Here is a 25,088-nt window from a genome sequence, read left to right as displayed (position 1 = left end):
TTGAAAACATTCTTCTTCACATAAACCTAACGAACATAAATTGTCTTATCATGGGTGACTTAAATATAGATTTATCCAAGGACAATAAAAATAAAAATGACTTTATTAACACTCTTTTCTCCTCATCTTTCTTCCCAAAAATTAACAAGTATACCAGAGTTACGGATAAAAGCAAATCCATTTTGGACAACATGATAACTAATACAGTAAATACTGAATATAAATCAGGGGTTGTATATGCAGACATCACGGACCATTATCCCATTACCAGTGATGAAAGTCAGGCAAGGAAAAAATCCCTGAACTTTTCTTTGAGCGATATGGCGGCGCAGAGAGAAATTTTTGAAAAATACATAGTCTTAGATGCATTCTGGCAGCTCGTTATTCACTTCTTAATCAAGAAACTAAGACTAATAGGAGCATCATGATTTGTCATTCAAACCCCTAGTTTGACTTAACATTAAGGACTTGCTGGTCCTAAAAAAGAATTTGGATCATTGCTCATAGTATAACAATCCTACAATCTAAGCTTTTCCTAAAATCTGCAAAAGATACAATTGCTAAAATATAGTAACATCAAAGCCCCAAATGGCAAAAAGAACACCAGTAACTATGATATTCTATGAAAATACCTCATTTATTTGTACATTATTTCTGCTTTAGAAATGACTGATGTACAACATTCACTTGCACTGTTTTCTCAATCTATAATTACATCAAAATATGGGATCTGCTTTAAACTATAATTCTATAACATAATACATCAATTCTTTAACACCAATACTAAGTAATCTGGGAAATATCAAAACAAACATACAAACTAAACTAAACATTGTAAACATTATTTTTTAAGGGAGTGCGGGTCCAAACCACCAAATACTTATAATTAATGTCAATTATACTGAACTAAATCATGGTAATTAGGAAATACAAATAAATTAGATAGAGAAATGTATTCAAAATAAAAACTGAAACTCAAAACTAAAAGAGAAATTATTTCTGAATTTGGTTTTGAGATTATTTTACACAAAAAGCATTTGACCTTAAAAATATTTTTCTTCCAGCCAAGACCACTTCAATTTGTTTTTTATCGTCTTCTCACAACTGAGGTCGTGACCACGCTCAATAATGACGATGCCCGCCATTATTTTAACACAAATTTGATCACAAACTCTTCAGATGTGTTTGTGAAAGTTTAGCGTCGGTCCGCCGGTTTTGGTCTCTAGGGAAGCAAGTCACGCTGACCACGTGGTGCAGACAGAGCCAATCAGACCCGTCGACGCATCCGAAAGCAACTAAAACGTCCCGTCATTGGTCAATTAGGCCGGGAAGACGAGAGATGGCCGCGCCCATAGAGGAAGCGATCCGCGGAAAAATATAGAAAATAAAGCTAAAATTTGCCGATTACAGACCATTTTTTCATCCGGAAAGCGATTTGTCCGTAGAGATCAGGTCTTTATTTCCCGGAAAGTACGTTCGGTTTGCTCAAAAACCCGGATTTCCGGGAATTCCCGGAAGACTTTCATCACTGCATTACCTTACCATGCGACTTGTTCGCTGTGGCGACCCCTGATGGGAGAAGCCGAAAGTGGAAGTAAACACCCAAACTTTAGCAAACCTAATCAGTCACCTTCAAACCAAGAGGTGGGACGCAGTTTTTAAAACCATAGATCCCGAATGTGCATACAATTCATTAATTGAAGAATTAACTGACTCAATTAGCATAACTATCCCAGAAAAAAACAATTAGACAAAAAGACATAAAAGCAAAACCTTGGATAACCAAGGGAATACTAAATTCAATCAAACAAAAGAACAAATTGTACAAAAAGTATGTAAGAAAACCAAATGAACAAAACAAATTAATTTACATTAAATATAAAAACAATCTAACAAAACTATTACAAATAAGCAAACAAAATCATTTCACTACACAACTGAAGGTTGCATCTGGAGATCAAAAAAAGTCTTCGAGGGTGTTAAATGACATCCTCAGCCGCAGAACAAAAACTACAGTCATCCCCGATGCCTTAGAACAATGTCAATCAAACAATCTCAGTTTACCTGATATTTTTAACAATTATTTCTGTTCAGTTGGGAAAAGTATTTCTCAAAACATTTGTCCACCAGGTGGTGCCAATTACAATGTTTACCTTCAGGGAAATTACCCAAATTCATTCTTTCTAAAACCCACCTGTAAAACAGAAGTGGTGAATATTATAAACAAGCTGAGATCATCCTACACAGTTGGTGCTGATAACATAAGTAGTAATATCATCAAAGCCATAGTAAATGAAATTGCAGAACCTCTCGCCTACACCATTAATCTTTCACTAACACATGGAAAAGTTCCAAAAATGACTAAAATAGCTCAAATAATACCCATAAATAAGTCTGGGGACAAAATGATATTAAAAATTACAGACCCATATCAATACTGCCAATTCTTTCCAAAGTATTTGAGCGAGTTGTGTACTCAGGATTATCCTACTATTTTGTAAAACACAATATACTAGTGCCTCAACAATATGGCTTTAGGAAAAACAGCACCACGGGTATGGCTATCTTAGATCTAGTAGAAAAAATCAATGACGCCTTTGAAAGAGGTGAGTATGGTATTGGGGTATTTCTGGAACTTTCTAAGGCATTTGACACTATAGATCATGAAATATTACTCAGCAAATTAAGGCATTACGGGGTCAGGGGATTAGCGCTCCAATGGTTCAGGAGTTATATCTGTGGAAGAGAGCAATATGTAAAAGTTGATGAACTAAAATCACATAAACTCAACATTCAAACGGGTGTGCCACAAGGATCCATAATGGGACCACTTCTCTTCATAATTTATATAAATGATTTTGTTTACTGTTCCGGCGCCATCCACAAAATACTTTTTGCAGACGATACTAGCTTATTTCTGGCACATAGAAATATAGACCTATTATAAAAACTCTTAAATGAACAACTAGTAAAATCTAGTAGAATCTCAGTTTTGATAATAATTTTTCATAATAATTTTAGTAATATTTTTAATTATCTAATATAAATGTAATTTGTGATGTCCTTTATTGATGTTATATTATATAGATTATTTCTGAATGTCGTGTTGCTGCCACAGATAAATGAAATTTCCCCATTGTGGGATTAATAAAGTCATATATCTATCTATCTATCTATCTATCTATCTATCTATCTATCTATCTATCTATCTATCTATCTATCTATCTATCTATCTATCTATCTATCTATCTATATATCTATCTATCTAAAAGTAGATACTTGGTTCAAATGCAAGAAATTGTCACTAAACACTAGCAAAACCTTTTTATCGTATTCCACACATCCAGACACAAATCCACCTACAGGAAGTTAAACATAAATATAGATGGACGATCTCTACAACAGGTGGACTCAATAAAATTTCATGGAATCCATATAGATCAATTTATAAATTTTAAAAAACACATAGATGAACTTGTTAAAAAATTATCCAAATTTGTTGGTTTATTCTATAAGATTCGGCACATGCTCCCATCAGATGCATTGCTAACATTGTACAGATCTCTGTTTGAGCCTCACCTGAATTACTGCAACATCATATGGAATAACACATATTCTACCTACACCACAAAACTCCAGATAACACAAAATAAAGCAATAAGAGAAATAACCTGGTCCATGCCAAATTCTCCAACAGATCCACTCTTTCACAGATACAGCCTCCTTAAGTTACCGGAACTCAACACGTATCATAACGCATGCACAATGTACAGTGTTGTTCATAAACTAAACAGTCATTTGTGTGACCTCATACCACTTTCCTCGCCCTCTTATCACCATGACACCAGGGGAAAGCATATGCTAAAAGGCAAAAACAGAAAGTTACAATGCACAGCTTCTCTGTCTGTACTAGAGGTCCACAAACTTGGAATACATTAGACAATGACATTAAACAGTCTGCTAAAATATACATGTTTAAAAGGAAACTGAAATTGCTATTATTGTCATCATACTGTACAAATGCTGCTCCGACCGAAACCACCTACTAATGTTTCGTGATTTCTCTCTGTTTGTTGACACTTATATGGCCACACGCCAGAGTTTATGTTGTTCAAATTCATTGTCCCTATTGTCCAACACTTTCCACTATATTACCATCATTTTCTCATATTATTATTGTATTATATTTTTGTAATTATTTTCTTCTTCTTTTCTTTTCTTTTTTTTCTTCCGCCACTCATCTTCTGTACTTTTATGCTGGTTTAAATGCTGGACCCCTAATAATAAGCAGCTGCTTCGGGGATGTCCATTTTTTCCACATTCTGTATTATGAGGGGATTTGTTGCTTTTGACACATTGTGGAAAAATAAACTAAACTAAACTAAAGTTACTGGCCCGAAACCGCACACAGCGCGACCCGCCACCGGAGGCGGCACCCAAGCGCCGGACGCCGCAACTTCAGGGCATGCCCCCCCGGAAAATTTTAATATGGTTCAATTTGGTGCATTCTGGTGACATCTAGCACTTATTTCTACACTTTTCAATGACTGAAAATAGAGCATATCAAACTTAAATCTGCTCTAGTCTGTTTCAGATGTTTTGAAGAGAGCGCTGCATTATAGTAGGTAACACTAGTTAAGAAGTTTTCATGCTGCTTCTAATCACTGCTATTTCACATTTGTAATCTCACATTGTACGTAATCAATAGTTAAGAAGTTTTATTTACTTTTTTGCTCTGACTACCTTGAGGTACTGCTTTTTGTTACTGTTGCAAAGTTACATTTACTTTTTAGATCCTTAATTACTGTTATGTTGTTCAAATTTGCAGAGTTACTTGTTTAAAGTTGCAAAGTCACAGTTACTTTTTAGTTACTTTAGTTACTTAATTAAATAATTGAAAAATTAAATTAAATTAAATTACTGAGATCATTCAGCTTTTGACTTGGAATACTTATTGCTTACAGTGTTTTAAAGAAAAACAAAATGAAGTACTTTGATATTATACTGCATTTGAGTCTGAGATTCAGGTATTTGGAGTTGCCTTTGATTCTTTGACATTCAGCTTAAAGATTAGTGCATACAGTTTCATCTTCAGTGCATTCATTAAATATCTTGCTGTCCATACTACTAATTATATACTAATAATAAAATGTGCGTTCGTTGTCTCCTTATCCAACTTCCCAAGCTAATTTCGCACCATTAAGTTGCTCAGACGAATGCGGAGAGTGAATACTGTTCACTCTCTGCATCCGGAGATGCGTGGTGCTGTTGTGGAGCGTGCGCACCACGTGACCAAAACAATCATGGCGGACGTCAAACTTTCAAAGCGATGAAGACGAGGTAAATCTACACGTTTTCGCAAAATATACTTTATTAAAAAAGGTGAAAAATATATTAACCGTTAGATATTTTAGTGGCCCGAGCGGACAAGTGAAAAATTAAGTCTTGTACTGCTCGAGAAACAGGACCGGGCCAGCAGGCAAATGGCTATGTCGAGCCCTGAGCCCCCTTATGCTGCGTTCACACCAAATGCAATCTGCACAGCAAATTCACGTTTGCCGCCTCCCCTTCATTACACGGCCAATTCTCTGCTTTCCGCCTGTCCAAAAATGTGTTTCTGAGCTTAACGCATGGAAGATACACATGATGTTGAGAAATTAAAAACATCTGTAATTATGTCTCCATGTCTGGGTTCACAAGGTCATCCAGAGATTCTGCCAGTACCGGCAGCTTCTCTCCCGCTACGAGAGCTGTGTCTTCCGCGGTGTTTCCGTGTCACTGTGACCCAGTTTGAAGGTTCACTGACCCGCATTAACCCGCAAAGTAAAAAACAAAATAAAATTAGGGGCCCTTTTTTATTACCGTCTCTATGAAAATAAGAAAAATATCCCAAAATTCAGGAGGCCCGAGCGGGCAGCCTTATCTTCTCGCAACAGTTCTCTGTCTGCCGGCATAACAAGAGATCGAGCTCAACAAAAAGGTCATGAAGTGCCACATAGATGTGGGTCTGTGACTGTTTCTTTTCAGTAGAGCCACAATAAAGACAGTTGGTACCTTTTTCTTCACTGCAGTAAAACCTCTCCAAAGCAGCAGTGACTGCAATCTTCACTTCCTCATCGATGTAAGCTTCAACGGAGCCTCTGAAACTGTCGCCATGAAGGACGGAGCCGTGACTTCTGGCTGACATGGCACTGCAACATAAGAAGAGGAGTTTTCAAAGAATTTAACATAAAATCTTTTCCATGCTAAGGAACAAGAAAGAGCTCCCTCACACCCAGACAGAACTAGTGCAAGTGGAGGCTGGTAAATCTGTTTCAACTGGCTGTGGAAGACAATGAAGATGTACATCTACTCAGATTTTGAGATTGGGATCAGAGGATTTCTGAATAATCAGACTTTCTGGAAACTGCTGACAGCAAAAGGCCAGCTATCTGAGGAGAGATGCAGCGAGCGTGCATCGCTTATCCAACCAGGCAAGGTGTTTGAGATCCTTCTACTTCAGAAAATGAATCCCAAGTTGGAGCAGCTCTGCCCGTTTTTTTGCTGTTGTTTTTTTCTTCTTCCAACTTGTTCTGTCCAACAGCTGAGCAAACAGATTAGAGCTGAAGGCCTTTTGTGTTGGACAGGTTTTACCATCACAAAAAGAGGTTATAGAACTTCTAAAAACCAGAGTGTATATTGGTATACAGTGATCCCTTGCTATAACGCGGTTTACTTTTCACGGTTTCGCTACTTCACGGATTTGCATCGTGCATTGTGTTCTGCATTCTGATTGGCTAAAAAGTCACTCCGCTTCTTCTCTACCTGTGCGTCAATGACGTTGCAGTTTAATATGTACAAGTATGTAAAACAGCTCGCCAAATTTACATTACATACGTGCAAATTCTCTTGCAATTTCGAGTTTCTCTAAAACCCATAGAAAAAAGAGCAACAACAACTGCCTATCACTATGTTCTTCCCCCGGGGCTTCAAAAGAAGAAAACACTGCAGAGGGGAGTCAGGATGCAGCGGCTCAGTCTGAACAGCAGTGAAATACACCTGAGTCACTATTTGTCCCACTGTACTTTGTATTTTTTTCATAATCATTTAAAATTTTCTCCCGTTTAATCCAATTCTTCGGGTCGCGGTGGGCGGGGCTAATCTCCGCGATTTGAAGCCTTCTGTTCACATCGATGATTAAAATTATTATTTGACTGTACAGTAGAGAAGTTATTTGTTGAAAAAACTTTTCTAAAGTACTTTTATTTGTGAAACAAATGCTTGAGCCTGTAAAATGGTTTGTTTTTTCTTTTCAATTTACAATAGAGTATTTAATTGTATAATAATTGTTAAAAAAATAAAGGTTTCTACTTCACGGATTTTGCCTATCACGGGTTCTTTTTGGAACGTAACCTACGCGAAAAACAAGGGATTACTGTAAACCCCTTTTTGTTACTTTATTTTTTTTTTTTGTTACATTTAGTGTGTGTGGGGAGGGAGAGGGGAAGAATGTGAGGAGGGGGTGGAAGAGAGTAAAAGGAAGAGAGGTGGAGAAAGTGGGGATACAAGTACTGATTTGAATAAGTTATTATTTAACAATGATAACAATTATACCAGATCTGCTGGAAAGACAAATATTACATCTAAGGTGAAAATCTGAAGACATCTGTCCATCAATACACTGTGGGTTAGGAGGGGGGATGAAGCAGACAGGGAGCAGTGTGGCAGTGTGCACGTGGGGGTGGAGATACATGCACGCTGCCGAAGTGAACCGTGTGTTCATAAGGGGAACCCGATCCTACCCAGCCAGACCAGGAGAGGGGGGGAGAGACCCCCAGGCAAGGAGCACCCCAGGCGAAGGGACCCAAGCAGCCTGGGAGAGGAGGAAGAAGGGGACCGCCCACCCCAAGCCCCAAGGTCTGTCCCACCCATGCACTTACGCACACATGCTCACAATCTTCTGGATGCCCCCCCCCCCCCCCCCCAATCACCATGCAGTATCCCCTTCCACCCGACCACCACTGCAGCTGACAGGATCCCCACAAGAAGCCTGGCCGCCCTGAGAGGACCAGGCGAGTGAAGACCGGCCGCCCCCGACCCCCCCACCCATGTATGGTGGTGAGGGTGTGCTGTGTGTGTTGCAGGTAAAATAGGAGGTCTCCAGAGTGGGGGACCCCACCGCTGCCAAGCAGTAGAGCCCCCCCACTCCGGGGTCCCTCTGTGTGTGGCGTGTATTTGCTGTGTGTGTGCTGATAGCATGCAGTGTGTGTTTCAAGTGGAAGTTAAAATTGTGGGGGGGGGCCAGTGAAAGATTAGCACCGTGCCCCCCTCCACCAGAACACCCCAACAAGGCCCTAGATGAATCAGGATGTCTAATATGCGAGTAAAAGTGGAATGGAGGGCGGGCGTCGACACGACCCAGAGAGAGATGCCCCCAGTGAGCCCCGTCAGCATGTCCCAGCCATCCAGTTACTGGGGCCCTATGTGCCTGTGTGCAACGTTTATTTGGGTGGAAGCGGGGATGAGCAGGTGGATGGGCACAAGCGGGGGAAGAAGGCTCCCCCGAGCGACCGGCCCCCAGCCGGCCATGGTAGGCGCCCCCCCTCCCAGGGCGGCCAGGCAGTCAGGAGGCGGCCAGCCAGCCCCAGATTGAGGGCAGAGCCGCCCACGTTTTGAGGGGAGACTGGATTTAGATTGCTCCCAATAATAGGCCCCTCCCCTCATGTGCTTAGTCTCCTCCCCCTCCTGTCATAGTCTGGATCCAGCAGCTCCTCTCGATGGCTGCAGCCCCCAGAGTGGGGAACTAGGAATCTCCACCCTGTCTTCCCATTTCATATCACTTTTTATAATCAACAAAATTCATTTATGGAACATTTGTAAAAACTGCATTTTATTAAAAAGGAGCTTCTTCTGTCAGTCGGCTCCCCTTCAGTAGATCTGTGCTCATTTCCTGAGCAGCTTTGAATCTTTCCAGCTGGTTCAGACTACAGGTGACAGACTGAACCCCCTTTTCTCATGGTGGCGTTTTTCAGCAGGAAAGTATAAACGACTCATTTGGGATTAAAAATCAAACATTTCATATTTGGCATGAAAACGCCAAAAGCAGAGAGCAAACACTGATTAGAAATCAATACAGCAGTTCTTCAGAAAAAAAAATGTTTTTATCGGATGTTTTCATGATGCTGTGACTTCCTCTCTGCTTGCCTTTAACAAAATATCAATTTTAAAATAACACTTGAAGTTTTCATGAAAAATAATGGAATCCTTTGGTTGGCAATTTTTTTTATCTAACATCTTTTCTGGTGATATTAAATTGAGATTTTGATCTCTGGTGTTTGAACTTTAAACTTGGAGCATCAAACCACAAACAGTAAAATCCGTTTCAAGGCTATTTCTACCAGAAATGCTCTGCCAAGTCACTCTAGTGCAGGGGTGGCGAACACGCGGCTCTCGGCCAATAAGCATGCGGCTCTTTGCGTCTCATCATATTTTCTATATACTGTGCCTCATTTCATAGGTTTTTCCCTCTATTAGCTACACTCAAATCCATCGGAGGTTATTAAAAATAAGTAATAATTAGAGTAATTTGGCAGTGTGTGTGTTTTGATGCTGCTCCCGACACACAAGTGACCGCCAATCATTTTGGGGGGGTTACGCCCAATGCCGGAAAAAATAACTAAACATTTGATGTGCTGCAGACTGTTACCCTCATGGTCCAAATGGCTTAATTCAGAGTATAAAGATGAACACAGGACGTTTCTGGAAGAATAGGAAGATTCTTACTTTTTTACTGAACAGAATGGCGTCACTATGTTTATTATTATGAGCTTTTGGAAGCAGTAAAATAGTTCATGGCAGAAAAGAACAAAACATATCCCAGAGAAAATAAAAAACTCTTCCTGATCAACACAAATTGTCTCCTTTATTAACAAGGTGAAGCTATTCAAACTTTTAAACGGTCATCATTAATTTACTTTCCTTCTTTGTGGAGCTCACAGCAGAAAGCTGCAATCAGAATGATTAAAGCAGAACGTGACGCTGCTGCTGGACGGAAACTTTACTTTGTGGTTTGAAGACCTGCAGCAGAATCGACCGCAGATCCCTTTTCTCATGGATCCTCTAATGCAGAGACTGACTGATGAGATCCCAGCTTGTCACTGATGAGGCAGCAAGAGAACCGGAGATGATTGAGCTGAAATCTCTTTGTTACGTTTTGGAGAACAGAGAAATCCCCGTGTGTCAAAGAGCTGCTCTCAAGCTGCTGTCCATGTTCTCCTCAATATATTATGTCTGCCACTCTCTGTTTATTACCTTGAAACACGTGAAATCAAGACATCGGTCCGTTCTGACTGACACTCACGTAAAGGAAGCGATCAGAGAGGCTACGACTGGATATAAACCTGATCTGCAGAGGATCACTAGAAACCAGAGAAATCCCACTGAGATCATCATCCATAACTGCAGCAAGGTAGGGCTGGGCGATATGGCCTAAAAATAAAATTTCAGATTTTATTTATTTTTATTCGACTTCCGATTTTTTTCCCCAAAATTTTTTCCTTCCCCTACTTAACGAAAGCAATAAGTACAAACAGCAGACAACTTAAAGCAAGTTTTGCTTTTATTTAATCAAACGCAAGACAAATGTAACCCCCATTTCTGGGATGAATAATAAATAAATGAACACACTCTTGGAATCAAAAGTTAAGTATAAGATTTTTCTTCTTCTCACTCCCTTTTGGACTTGTGTTGTTTCTATAATTTTCTGGTTTTACATAATTTTTGTCTAGTTTTTGTCTGATTTTGTTATTCTACACTTGTTTTCACTTGTCCAAAATAAAAAGGTTACTTACTTACTCAAAGTCCCAGCTGTGTTTTAAACCACACTTTGTGGTCTGGACTAAAAGGAGATAAACATTCACCCTCAGAGTAGCACCATTTTCTAAAGGATTAACAATACCGCTCATATCTGGGGTTTAGGTTTTAATTAAATTAAGAAACCCCGTCTTGTCTTCTCCACACAGAAGATGATGAAGCAGCAGGAGTCGCGGTCAAACATTTTTACAGCTTGTATTTAGTAGAACTTTGTGTTAGAAACAATTAACAAAGGAAATGTTCAAATAAAATAGTTTTTGTTAAATAGATTTCATCATTTGTAAGTTTTGTTTAAAAAAGTAAAAGCAGGGGGCTTCCAGTGCGCAGCCGCAAAGATGGCAGCTTAGAGTCTTCTCTCCTCCGACATTAGGAATTAAATTACCTTTCAAACTCGACAAACGATATCCACAGTGATTCTAAGAGATGGAAAAGGGCAAGATGTGGACGTGAGACAAGCAAGCTCAACTTAAGCCAAAGAAAACCACGCAAACTGCTGATTTTCATGGAAGCAACAGCCCAGAGCGCCCACGTGCTGGTGTTAGCAGCGCATCACCGGCTAATGCTAACAAAGATGAGCCAGATGAAGAAATCAACCTAACAACAATACTGACAGAAATAAAAAGTTTCAGCCAGGACAACAAACAACAATTGAGAGAAATTAAGGAAGAGATTAGCAAGGCAAAGATAAGGCTGGACGAGGCGGAAGAGCCTCGTCATGGAGGAGCTGGTGAAACTTCAGTCACAGCTAGAAACTCAACAATCTGACCAGGAAGGAAGGGCCAGACGAAACAACATCAGGATCTACTCTGTGGCGGAGGGCTCCGAAAATAAATCCCCATCAATGATACAATTTGTCGAAGAGCTGCTTAAACAAAATCTGTCATTAGCGGAAGACAGAAACCTCCAGATCGAACGAGCACACCGAGCCCTGGGTCCAGCACCACGAGAAGGGGGGCCGCCGAGATCCATTGTAGTAACGTTCCAAAGTTATAGAATAAAAGAGGAGATTCTACGAACGGCGTGGCAGAAGAAAGGATTCATCTTGAAGGGCGGACAAGTAAATTTTGATAACGACTATGCACCGAGCGTGCTTAACAAAAGAAAAGAATATGCAGAAGCAAAGAAGGTTCTGAAAGAAAAAGGGATCCGATTTCAGACCCCCTTGCCCGCCAAACTTCGAGTTTTCTACCCGGACGGAACTCGTGTATACAACTCAGCTGAAGAAGCGACGAGAGAGATGCGACATAGGAACAATAGATATATCTGACCACGCACCAGTAAAAATGCTAATAAATATCAATGACAAGCCCAAATCTACAACTTGGAAATTGAACCTAAGTGTACTAAATAATGCAAAATTAAAAGAAGAATTGGGTAAAGAGATAGAAATGTATTTTGAAGATAATGATAATGGGGAAGTTTCCCCAACTACAGTGTGGGATGCGTATAAAGCTGTACTAAGAGGAAAAATAATTTCGCTCTCCTCATCGTTAAAGAAGCGTAAACAAGAGAAGCTTAATCAATTAACATGTCAACTTAAAGATTTGCAAAAACAACATAAAATTGGAGCGAAACATGATAACGGAACAAAGATTAAAAAAACTACAAAATGAGATAGATGAGATATACTCAGAAGAAGTTAAAAAGAAATTGTTTTTTCTAAAACAGGGATATTACGAAGCAGGAAGTAAAGCAATGAAACTATTAGCATACAAATTGAGAAAAAAACAAAAAGATAACACAATCACTAAAATAAGACACTCCCGAACAGAGGAAATACAATATAAACCAGAAGATATCCAAAATTGTTTTGAAGAATATTACAAAGTTTATTCGCACAGCCAAAACTAGATAACATAAATGAATTAGGAACTTTTCTTGAATCCCTAGATTTACCTAAGGTCACACAGGAACAAAATCTTGGTGGCAGAAATACCGGAAAACGAGGTGAAGGCTGCAATATCCAGGCTTAAACCACAGAAGACTCCAGGTCTAGATAGCTTCCCAGCCGAGTGGTACAAATGTTTTAGGGCTCAACTAACTCCTAAACTTTGCAAAATATGTAATTGGATATTACTAAAGGGAACAATCCCCTCCTCATGGAGGGACCCTATAATTTCAGTGATACCAAAAGAAGGAAAAGATAAATTAGATTGCACACAATACTGACATGGTGCCTCTGTCAATTACCTCCCTCCTCCCCCGTTCCTGCTCTGCTCTGGACGCGACCAGCTGGTTCCACTCACCTCATCTTCATCCCCGCCTACTTAAGGAGATCCAGGACCTGTTTTCGACGCCAGTCCGTTGTTCCTTCCACGGTGCTTATGTCTGGCCAGCTCATGTTTTGTGCCTTGTCTAATCCCAGCCTCGTTAACTGTTCCTCTCTGCTCCACTCTCAGGAATTATCTGCATCACGGGTGAACCTCGGGTCGCAGTCCACCGCTCACGCTCTCCTCCTTGGATTCAGCCGAAGCCACGCACTCTGGACCTTCCTGCCGCAAACCTTCTGTCAGCTGCCACGCCACGTCAAGAATCCTACAATCTACTCACCCTCTGTGAATTAAAACTCTCTTAAACTTACCTCACGACTCCAAGTGTCTTTCTTGGTTCCAGCGTTTGGGTCTGTCAGAAATCCCGCGAGATCATGACAGAACGGACTGGCCAAACTCCCGACCCAGCTGACCCGGAAGGACTCCGCCACGCCATTTCAATACAAGGTAACCAAGCTGATGCGCTTGCTCAAATGTCTGCGGCTCAGCAAGATCTTTTTCGGCGTCTCGACAGTATTACACTTACCCTCGCAGAATTAACTGGACAATCTCCCAATGTCGCAGCCGCAGCTCAAGCTCCTTCTTCCGACAACAGCCTGGCTTCCGCGTCTGCCATGACCCCCGAAAACTTCCGCCTTCAACCGGAACCGTTTAGCGGTGATGTCGAGGCCTGTGGAGGGTTTCTCCTTCAATGCCAGCTCATCTTCCAGCAGGCACCCAGACACTACCAAACGGACCACAGCAGAATTTCACTTATAGTGAACGCCCTCAGAAACAAAGCTCTCCAGTGGGCCCAGGCGTTCCTGGCTTCTCATCCCATCTCACATCTCCCGTTTGACCGGTTCATCGAGGAATTTCGGCTAGTGTTTGACCAGCCTCGTAAGCAGGAGGAAACCACCAGGCGGTTGCTAAATCTAAAACAAGGCAACCGTTCGGTAAGTGAACATTTGATCAACTTCCGCATCTTAGCTGTAGAGGCTGGCTGGCCTGACCCCGCTCTCAAGGGGATATTCTACCAATCTTTGAGTGAAGGAATCAAAGATCATTTATGCTCACAGCCTGAAGCTAACACCTTCGAGGATCTTGTCTCCGCAGCCCTCCGTTCAGATGTCCGATTACGTGAACGTCACACTGAACGCAACCGTAGGCCTCCAGGTCACTCCCAGAATCAGGCTTCTCCTAACTACGTGTTCCCGTTGCCTGTCCATGAGCCACCAGTTCCCGCGTCTGATGAACCCATGCAAGTAGGTCATTCAAAATTAACAGCTGAAGAACGCCAAAAGAGGCGAGAAAAAGGTTTATGTTTTTATTGTGGGCACCCCGGTCACCAAGTTGCTCAATGCAGTCGGCGTTTAAACTCCAGAACCCCGCGTTAGATGACAGGCCACGGGGGGGGCAATGTTACTCACGCCAAAGAAACCAAGTTCTTGTTTGTTCCTGTCAAAATTGCTCATCAAAGCCAAGTCCATGAATTCAACGCGCTCATTGATTCAGGCGCCGAACATAGCCTCATTGATCTGCAACTTCACCTCTCACTGCCTATTGAACCTCTCGACTCCCCCATTAATGCCGCCGGATTAGGTGGGAAACAACTTTACCGTATAACCACTCGCACTAAGCCGGTACTGATCCTTACATCAGGCAATAATAGAGAATACCATCAGTTTTTGTCACCCATTGCCCCCAGACCCCCATCATTATGGGATTTTCCTGGCTCCAAAAACATAACCCACACATATACTGGGCCGTTCCTCGTATCACTAATTGGAGTACTCACTGCCTGGCTAACTGTCTTCATTACGCAATTCCCTCCGCTATTGTCACTACACCTGAGTCTGAAGAGGAAATAGATCTGTCCAAGGTGCCCGTTTGCTATCATGATCTCAAAGCCGTTTTTTGTAAATTCAAAGCTAGCGATCTTCCACCCCATAGGCCTTATGACTGCGCCATAGAGCTTCTAAACAGCGCACCTCTCCCTAAGGGAAAATTATTCAATTTATCTGGTCCAGAAAAAAATGCTATGGAAAAATACATCCAGGAGGCTCTTTCGCTTGGTCACATCCGTCCCTCTACATCTCCGGTCGGCGCAGGCTTCTTCTTCGTTGAGAAGAAAGACAAAACCCTGAGGCCCTGCATCGATTACCGTGACTTGAATCAGATTATTGTAAAAGATAAATATTCACTCCCTTTAATAGATTCTGACGCAGTCCAACAGGCATGCATCTTTTCTAAACTAGATTTAAGGAACGCTTATCATCTGGTTCGCATTCGAGAGGGAGATGAATGGAAGACCGCCTTCACCACTCCCTTAGGCCATTATGAATATCTGGTCATGCCTTTCGGCCTCACTAACGCACCCGCAGTTTTCAACGGCTTGTTAATGATGTTCTTCGCGACTTCCTCAATAGATTCACTTTTGTTTACCTTGACGATATCTTAATATACTCATCCAGCCTAACTGAACATGAACACCACGTCCGCCTTGTTCTCGAAAGGTTACTCGAAAACCAATTATTCGTTAAGGCAGAAAAATGCGAATTCCATACCACCACAATTCCGTTTCTGGGCTATATTATTGAAGCCGGTAACATCAGACCTGACCCGGCCAAGATTGAAGCTGTCGCCCATTGGGAAGTTCCGCAGACTCGCAAGAAATTGCAACAATTTCTGGGCTTCGCGAACTTCTACAGGAGGTTTATCCGAAATTTCAGTAGTATAGCTGCTCCCCTCACTCAACTTACATCGATCAATAAACCCTACATCTGGACCCCGGCTGCCGACACAGCGTTCAAGAAACTCAAGGAACTATTTGTAACCGCACCTATTCTCATTCAACCTGATGTCTCTAAGCAATTCATCGTAGAGGTGGATGCTTCTGATTCTGGAGTCGGCGCTGTCCTTTCCCAACGTGAGGAGTCCACCAGCAAGTTAAAACCCTGTGCTTATTTCTCACGCAAGTTGAGCCCTGCTGAGAGGAACTATGACGTGGGCAACCGCGAACTTTTGGCTATCAAATTAGCCTTGGAAGAGTGGCGACACTGGCTGGAGGGGGCAGAGCTACCCTTTATAGTTTGGACTGATCATAAAAATCTAGCATACTTACGCAGTGCAAAACGTCTGAATTCCCGTCAAGCTCGCTGGTGTTTGTTTTTCGATCGTTTCAACTTCAATATCACCTACTGTCCAGGCAGCCGCAATATCAAGCCGGACGCCTTATCCAGGAAATATACTATTGTCGAACCCACCACTGACTCTACCATCATTCCCACCTCCTGTTTTATAGGTACTCTCACCTGGGAGATCGAGAGCAAGGTCCAACAGGCCCAGGGTGAGATACCTGATCATGTTTCCTGTCCACCTGGTAGTCTGTATGTTCCCGATTCTCTCAGGTCCGACGTACTCACATGGGGGCATGCATCACGGATCGCCTGTCACGGAGGAGTACGCAGGACTATCAACCTACTGCGTCGTCGGTTTTACTGGCCCTCTCTTGAGAAGGACGTCCGTGAGTACGTGGCTGCTTGTACCATCTGTGCCCGCTCCAAGAACTCAAATTCACCTCCCTCTGGTCATCTGTTGCCTCTGTCTATACCTAGTCGCCCTTGGTCTCACATCGCTATGGATTCCATTACAGGGTTGCCCCCATCCCAGGGGCACACAGTAATACTAACGGTCATTGATCGTTTCTCCAAGGGCGTTCACTTTATCCCTTTGGCTAAACTCCCCTCTGCCTCAGACACTGCTGAACTTCTTGTCAATTATGTGTTTCGCTACCATGGCATACCATGTGACATCGTGTCTGACCGTGGACCTCAATTCACGTCTCAGGTGTGGAAGTCGTTCTGCTCCGCCCGTGGAGCCAGTCTTAGCTCAGGATACCATCCCCCAGTCCAACGGACAAGCCGTAAGAGCAAACCAAGAGTTGGAGGCGGCTCTCAGATGCCTGGCAGCTCAAAATGAATCTGACTGGTCCACGTATCTCATCTGGGTGAAATACGCTCATAACGCTCATCCCTCCTCTGCTACAGGCATATCCCCCTTCGAAGCCTCTTTGGGGTACTCACCACCTCTGTTTCCTTCTCTGGAACTCGATCTGGCAGTGCCCTCAGTCCAGCTACATCTACAACGTTGCCAGGACATATGGCGTCAGGCCAGGGCTGCTCTCCTGCGCACCAGGGAGAGCAACTGTCAGATCGCTAACCGTCACAGGGTGGTGAGTCCCGATTACCGTCCTGGGCAGAAGGTATGGTTATCATCACGCAACATCCCCGTTCAGGCATCATCACGTAAGCTGGCTCCCAGGTACATCAGCCCTTACATGATTGATCACATCATTAACCCCTCCTGTGTCCGTCTACGCCTGCCTGCTGCTCTGAGGGTGCACCCCTCGTTCCACGTCTCCCAGATTAAGCCTGTCAGCGAAAGCCCTTTGTGCCCGCCGTCCACTTCCCCGTGCCCGGACCATTGATGGCGCGCCTGCCTTTACCGTCAGTCGGATTTTGGATGTTCGCCGCCGTGGCCGGGGGTTCCAGTTTTTGGTGGACTGGGAGGGGTACGGTCCTGAGGAGCGATCATGGATCTCCCGCTCCCTTATTTTGGACCATTCCCTGATAGACGACTTCTTCCACGCCCATCCGGATCATCGCCCCGGACCGCCTGGAGGCGGTCGTTGAGGGGGGGTACTGACATGGTGCCTCTGTCAATTACCTCCCTCCTCCCCCGTTCCTGCTCTGCTCTGGGCGCAACCAGCTGGTTCCACTCACCTCATCTTCATCCCCGCCTACTTAAGGAGATCCAGGACCTGTTTTCGACGCCAGTCCGTTGTTCCTTCCACGGTGCTTATGTCTGGCCAGCTCATGTTTTGTGCCTTGTCTAATCCCAGCCTCGTTAACTGTTCCTCTTTGCTCCACTCTCAGGAATTATCTGCATCACGGGTGAACCTCGGGTCGCAGTCCACCGCTCACGCTCTCCTCCTTGGATTCAGCCGAAGCCACGCACTCTGGACCTTCCTGCCGCAAACCTTCTGTCAGCTGCCACGCTACGTCAAGAATCCTACAATCTACTCACCCTCTGTGAATTAAAACATTCAATATTAGGCATTCAATACAGTTAGATGGACCTTCCTGTTTAAAGTACTAAAGAAATATGGCTTACATACAACTCTTATTCAGGCTCTTCAAGCTGTATATAATAACCCCACAGCAAGAATTAAAATTAATGGTAGTCTTACGAAACCCTTCACACTGGAGCGTTCCTGCAGACAGGGCTGCCCATGCTCACCACTTTTATTTGCTTTATTTATTGAACCCCTCGGTCAATTAATTCGACAAGCCAAAGAGATAACAGGAGTGAAAATAGGAGGACAAGAACACAAATTATCATTATTTGCAGATGATGTATTAATCTATTTAACACAACCCCTGAAGTCTTTACCAATATTAATGTCATTCCTAAAAGAATTTGGACAATTATCAGGCTACAGATTAAATGTCCAAAAAACACAGATCTTAACTCTCAATTTTAATCCACCAAAACAGCTTTTGAATAAATATGACCTGATATGTACTACGAATACAATGAAGTACCTAGGAATTAACCTCACCCAAGATATTACTAAATTATTTGATGCAAATTATGTCCCTCTAAACTTAAAAATAAAATCAGACATTTCCAGATGGACTCATCTACCAATCTTCAAGGATAGACACCAGAGGGGCCTGTTTCAGAAAGGAGATTAAGTGTAAACTCTGAGTGCGTTAACCCTGAAATCAGGGAAACCCTGGGTTTTCCGTTTCAGAATGGGAGGTTTGTTAAACCAGAGAAAGCAGAGTAAGTCAAACCCGTTTCTGAACGAGAGGTAACTTATACTCGGAGTCAGTGTCCATGGTTACTTACGCTGTGAACTTAACCTGGTCGGGAGCAGGTTTTATTCTCTAAACTCAAGGTTTCTGCCGGTCCCCTCCCCTTTTTAAAGATGAAGCGGTATTTTTCGCTTTAACCTTCATTGCCCAAATGTCCGTCACACAGAGACAAGTGACAAGAATGGCTTGTCCTTTTTTGGAGGACCCAGTAGACGAGGAGGCTGCATTAATTCGTAGAGAATTACATTTACGTCGTGCAAGGATTTTGAGACCTAGACTCGATTTTTTGTCATTTCCCCATACGTTTTTGTTTGAGCGTAACCGTTTTTCGTTGCAGTCAATTACATATACAGAATGAAAACAACATTAGATATGTATTGCTATGTAGATGTTTCATATGTCAAATATTGTCAACAAAGCCTACATCCATGACATGCTCAAATTTGACCTGATTGAATTATGTTTTTATACTTCATTTTTAGCTGCTGCCATGTTCTTTTAATTCCTGCAGGATTGCAACTACATGAAAATGAAATCAGGGACATTGAATTAGATTAATGTAACAATTACTTTTTGGAAACACAATTTGCTAGCACTGCTTACTTTCTTAATCCCATATAAACCTATACCACTTGATCAATACAAGGGTAGACATAAGCTCACTTTTAAAAACACAATTGCATGTATTAATATTAAACTGACCAACGTTTGCAAGAGGGGAAGGTTAATAAAAAAAGTCCTCTTAAATGCATTTTTCCCCCCAGATTGGTTCTGTACACTATGCAGCATTTCATGCAATTACACCAGGAATAACACTTCAAAAGTACACCTAAATATCGCCATTTTTAATTCACACCTTACGCTATTTAAAAAGTTATTACAGCCAATATTTTATAACAATGATTTAAATGCAAACTTACGCATTAACTTGAGCAGCTATGTTTTCCCACGCTAACTGTCTCTGTTTTGCAGATGCAGCGGTGTTGCTTGTCTTCCGGAATATGTGCTCATATTCACTGTAACTCTGCAGCAGCACGTCAAGTTCAGCTGGTGAAAAATACGCAGACCTCTTTTTTTCCACGGTTGCCATGGTGACTCGTAATATCTGCGCTCCATTGATAATGGCTTCTTATAGTCGCGGTGCGCACGTTTAACTCCGAATCAGTCTACTCAGAATTGATTGACCTAACTCCGATCAGCTTCTCTGAAACAGAAAACTCAGAGTTGTTAATCTCTCGATTGACCAACTCAGAGTTCAAGTTTAACCTCAGAGTTGGTTGTACCTCCTTTCTGAAACAGGCCCCAGGGCTCCAGACTGCGACCATTTGGTCAGTCAGGGGGGGGGGGGGGGGGGGGGGGGGGGGCTGATGGCGAATCTGCAGCGAGACTGAAGGAGAACAGGAAGTTGAAGTTCAACTCAGTTCAATTTAGTTTTAATATTCCTCTCCCCCTTAGTATGATCTGTGTTATTATATATTTTATATTTATTTGAATGTTTTGTAATGGATGTAGCCTATTTTTAATCAATTGGTATTTTAAATTATTTCAATTCCTCACTTAACTACAAAACCCATCAGGACACATGTCCCATAATGCATTGTTTTGTAGTCATAGGGCAGCTTTCAGTCAGTTCAGTACTAAATTTCCAGCTGCGTTCAGTAGGTTGGGGCCTTGCTGCCCCCGCCCCTTTCTCCTGATATTTTTGTGACGATTGACAGGTGATGTTGGAGCAAAAACAAAAATATATGTCACACACGGTGATCTGAACAGCGTTGCGTCCACCTGGGTGATCTCAAACACGCTTATTGTGCGTCTTGGCTGCACTTATTTGGTGTCACCAAGATAAATTTCCATCAGTTTTTGAGCCTCTCTCTGATCTCAGGTATCTGTATCGATTGTTCTGATATCCAGTGAACATCGCCCGTTCTTTTACAGTTTACCTTCTTCTGTCAGTTTACCTTCTTGTTGCATCTTCAAAAGTGCAGATTTAAATGTGACACTGAATTTGAAACAGCACATTGTAATTTCTGCATCTATTATTAAAGTATTTATTCATAATACAGTGGAAATTAGTAGATTTGGTTAGAATGTTGATTTACGGTATGCACCCCTAAATTTTCTGGTTGTGCCCCTAAAATTTGCGGTTGGGGGCCACTGTGCTCCTAGTGAAAAAAGTTAGTCTGGAGCCCTGGACACAATTAAAATGGTTATCCTGCCTCGCTTAATGTATCTTTTCCAGATGCTACCAATTGAAATAAAAGATCAGCAATTCATTGAATGGGACAAGAGGATTTCCCGTTATATTTGGAAGGGTAATAGACCCAGAATACGATACAAAGTAATGCAACTGTCTAAGGAAAAAGGGGGTATGGCACTACCAACCCTCAGGGATTATTATTATGCGGCTCAAATAAGACCACTTGTCTTAGGTCTCTGCGATCCGCAATTTAGGGCAAGGTGGAAGGAAATAGAAGAGGGAGAACATTTTCTTTTTCCTAGGGGGGGGGCCTGGCAAAAAAATAATTGCGAAGCACTGTATTACAGAAACACAAAGTTGGGTATTTTAACAACTGTCCTCTTTTTTTAAACCAGTCCCTCTGTCGGCTGACTGACAGCTGGGGTGATGCCCCCCCCCTGCTGAAAACTGGCGTCAACCCTCCACCAGAGGCAGGGAGGGGTTCAGTGTCTTGCCCAAAAACACAAAAATACATTACGTAACTTCGTCCATATGCGATTTGGGTTCCAAGATGGCGGCCTAGTCGGTCTGTTTTCGCTTCGCTCCGCACCTACTTTAGTTAAAAAACAGTTGTGAAAAGTTATATAGTGACGAACCTTGCTTATAAAAGTTTCATTTTGAATATTTTTTCGAATTCTGCTAATACCATGGTGAAAAAGCGGGAATATTCGGCTGTGGCGAGCTCCGACGATGCTGGCACAAGCTCGAGCGCGCTTGCTAGCGGTGGTCACGACTATTCAAAGAATACTGAAGGTATGGTGACCGATGTCCCAGAGGAAGAGTTTCCGCCGCTGCCGCTAACTCCAAGTAAGCAACCTGTAAGTAAGAAAAAGCTCAAAACCAGGCTACATCATTGCCAAAAGACGACATTCACGCCCAGCTTGCTAGTATAACTGAGCTAATTAATATGAGGTCTGACGCTATTGAGGATAAAATAGCTGGCCTGAACAACAAGGTGGAAGCTGTGGCTAACGATGTTAAAGCTGTTAGCATCAAGATGGCTGTTCTGGAACAACGGGTAGACTCCTTGGAGATACCTGTTAAACTTCTACAAAGAAGAGTGGATGAAGTTGAATCTTACACAAGAAGATGGAATCTGAAGCTTGTGGGTGTTCCTAAGACAGAGAATGAAAACACACGCCTTGTTGTGATAAAAATCTGTCAGATGGTCTTCCCTTCCATGAAGGAAAAGCTGTTGGATGTTATAGACACTGTGCATCGACTTGGCAATAAGAGGCAGCCTTCAAGCAACACACGACCCAGAGCTATTATTCTGCAGTTCATCTCTCGGCTGGGCAGGGATGCAGTCTGGAAGGCGGCGAAGGATTCACCTTACATGAAGGATCACGGTTTGCAGTTCAAGGAGGATTTTTCCAAAGGCGACAGAGAGCGGAGGCTGCGGCTGTGGCCAGAGATTCAAAAGGCTCGAGCTGCTGGAAAAGTTGCATACTATGCTGGTGCCAGGGCCTTCATCCAAGGAGTAGGGGAAATCATCATTGGTGATCAATAACGTAACTCCATTTTAAAAAGGAGGAGAAGAAGAGGAGAGAAGAAAAAAAAGAAAGAAGAAAAAAAGGTTCAGTTTGTAGTGTTAACACAATGGACATATGAATGTCTCTTTTCTTGACTTTATTACATCCAAAGAGGATGTTGAGTTAATGCTGAAATGTTCTCAGTGTTAGTGTTATTTATTCTTTTCACACTAGTTTGATTTAAGAAGGTGCGACTGCGTTTGCTGTTGACCTATATATATTTTTTGGACTTAAGTTCAAAAAGGTTCTATTTTTCTATTTATTTTTCTACTTTTTTATGTCATTATCTGTTTTCTCGTTAAATGCCAGAGGGCTAAGGCATAATGTAAAGCGTAAGGCCTTATTTTTGTCTGCTAAACAGCAAAAAACTGACTTTGTTTTTTTTCAGGAGTCTCATTCTCTTGCTAAGGATGCAAATTTTTGGAAAGCTCAATGGGGGGATGACTTTTGGTTTTCACATGGCACAGAATTCTCTGCGGGAGTATGTTGCATGAGGAATAATTTTAAGGGGGAGGTTTTGCACAGTGATTCTGATACAAATGGTCATTTTATTTGTCTAATTGTAAAGATGAGCAATATTCATTGCATGATAATCAACATTTATGGATACAATTCCAGCTCTGATAACAATCGGCTTCTGGACACTTTAGAAGATAAAATAATGTTCTGGTTAGCCAAATTTCCAAGCGCACATGTCCTAATTGGAGGTGACTTTAATGTGGTGATGGACCAAAACGCTGACAGATGGCCTCCAGGTCAGACTCTAAAATCTAAATCAAAGCTGAAGCTGTTGGTAGAAAAGTTGGATTTATGTGACATATGGAGGACCAAATTTCCTGATAAAATGGAGTATACATGGAGTAATAAGAGCAGATCTAGGCAATCACGTTTAGACTTTTGGCTTCTCTCAAAGGATGTAGACAAAGAGAATGTTTCTGCAGACATTTTAGCAACACCACTAACTGACCACAAAGCCTTAACAATTAGAATACAATTTTTTCCTGACGAAAATGGGTCTCGAAAAATCTGTTACTGGAAGCTGAATGGTACGTTACTAACGCATGAATGTGTTCAATCAGTAATTAAGAGACTCATTAAATTTTACTGGGATAAAGCGCAACAGCAAAAGGCTTACAGCTCCAACTGGGAACTCTTAAAATTTGAAATTTCTAAATTTTTGCGAAGATATGGCAGCATTCAGGCAAAATCTAAACGTAAATTAGAAGAAGAAATAATCTCTGAAATTACTGAACTTTTAAGTTTACCACCAGAAAACCTAAATGAGGAGCAAAATTTAAGATTAATAGATTTACAATTAAAACTGGACAATATGTACAAAGCTAAAGCCGAAGGAGCTTTTATAAGATCTCGACAAAAATGGCTGGAACAAGGGGAACAAATGACTTCTTATTTTTTCAAATTAGAGAAGTCACAAGCAAAGTTTAATTCGGTGTTACAGTTAAATATAAATGGAAAACTTGAAAATGATAAACAGCTTATTTCTAGTTTTTGTCATGATTACTACTGTGAACTTTATAAGACAACTTTTAGTCAGGAAGCAATGAATTCATTCTGTGATTCCTTGAATAATATAAATACAATCAGTGAAGAGGATAAATTGGGTTGTGATTCTGTCAATTCTTTACAGGAAGTTTCAGATGCTAATAACAACGACCTATTAGTCTACTTAATAATGATTATAAAATTCTTGCCACAATATTAGTCATGAGAATGAAAAGTGTTCTTGATACAGTAATAGATGAGAAACAGTCAGGTTTCATGAAAGACAGATGCATCTCAAACAATCTACGACTAGTTTTAGATCTCATTGATTATTCAGACATCATTACTGATGATGATAGCTTGATTTTTGTAAGGCATTTGATACTGTTGAGCATCCTTTTCTATTCTACTGTCTGGAAAAGATGGGTTTTGGGGATTATTTGTGTAGTGCTGTTAAAACACTCTATGCAAACGGAAACAGTTCTGTTAAGTTGAGTGCTGGCACCACTCGCAGATTCTGTCTCCAGAGAGGAATAAGACAGGGCTGTCCTGTCTCTGCGTACCTGTTTCCTGTTTCTTCTGGTTGCACAAGTTTTCTGCAGATATATAAAATCAAGTAATATTGATGGTATTTCTATTGCTGGTAAAAACATTCTTATAAGTCAACTGGCAGATGACACCATGTTATTCTTAAAAAAACTATTCACAGGTTCCCAGGGTTCTTCAAGTTATAGATACATTTTCAAAAGCATCTGGACTTTATCTAAACCTAAAGAAATGTGAGTTATTTCCTCTTAAACAATGTGCTCTAACATCCATAAATAGTATAGTAGTC

General features: G+C 41.7%; 1 protein-coding gene across 4 annotated transcripts in view; it reads right to left on the bottom strand.

Moving 5' to 3' along the window:
* Positions 1–25,088, bottom strand: part of ythdc2 (YTH domain containing 2) — a 142,082-nt gene that overhangs the window by 114,782 nt on the left and 2,212 nt on the right. For all 4 annotated transcript variants that reach the window (XM_023952792.1, XM_023952793.1, XM_020701809.2 and 1 more), the window contains exon 2: positions 6,055–6,191. In XM_023952792.1, the coding sequence (XP_023808560.1) occupies positions 6,055–6,187 (133 nt within the window). In that variant the 5' untranslated portion in view covers positions 6,188–6,191. The remainder of the gene's footprint in view (positions 1–6,054; positions 6,192–25,088) is intronic.

The sequence above is a fragment of the Oryzias latipes genome, chromosome 24 (assembly GCF_002234675.1).
Source record: "Oryzias latipes chromosome 24, ASM223467v1".
Lineage (NCBI taxonomy): Eukaryota > Metazoa > Chordata > Actinopteri > Beloniformes > Adrianichthyidae > Oryzias > Oryzias latipes.
This window is presented reverse-complemented; position numbering and strand designations above follow the sequence as displayed.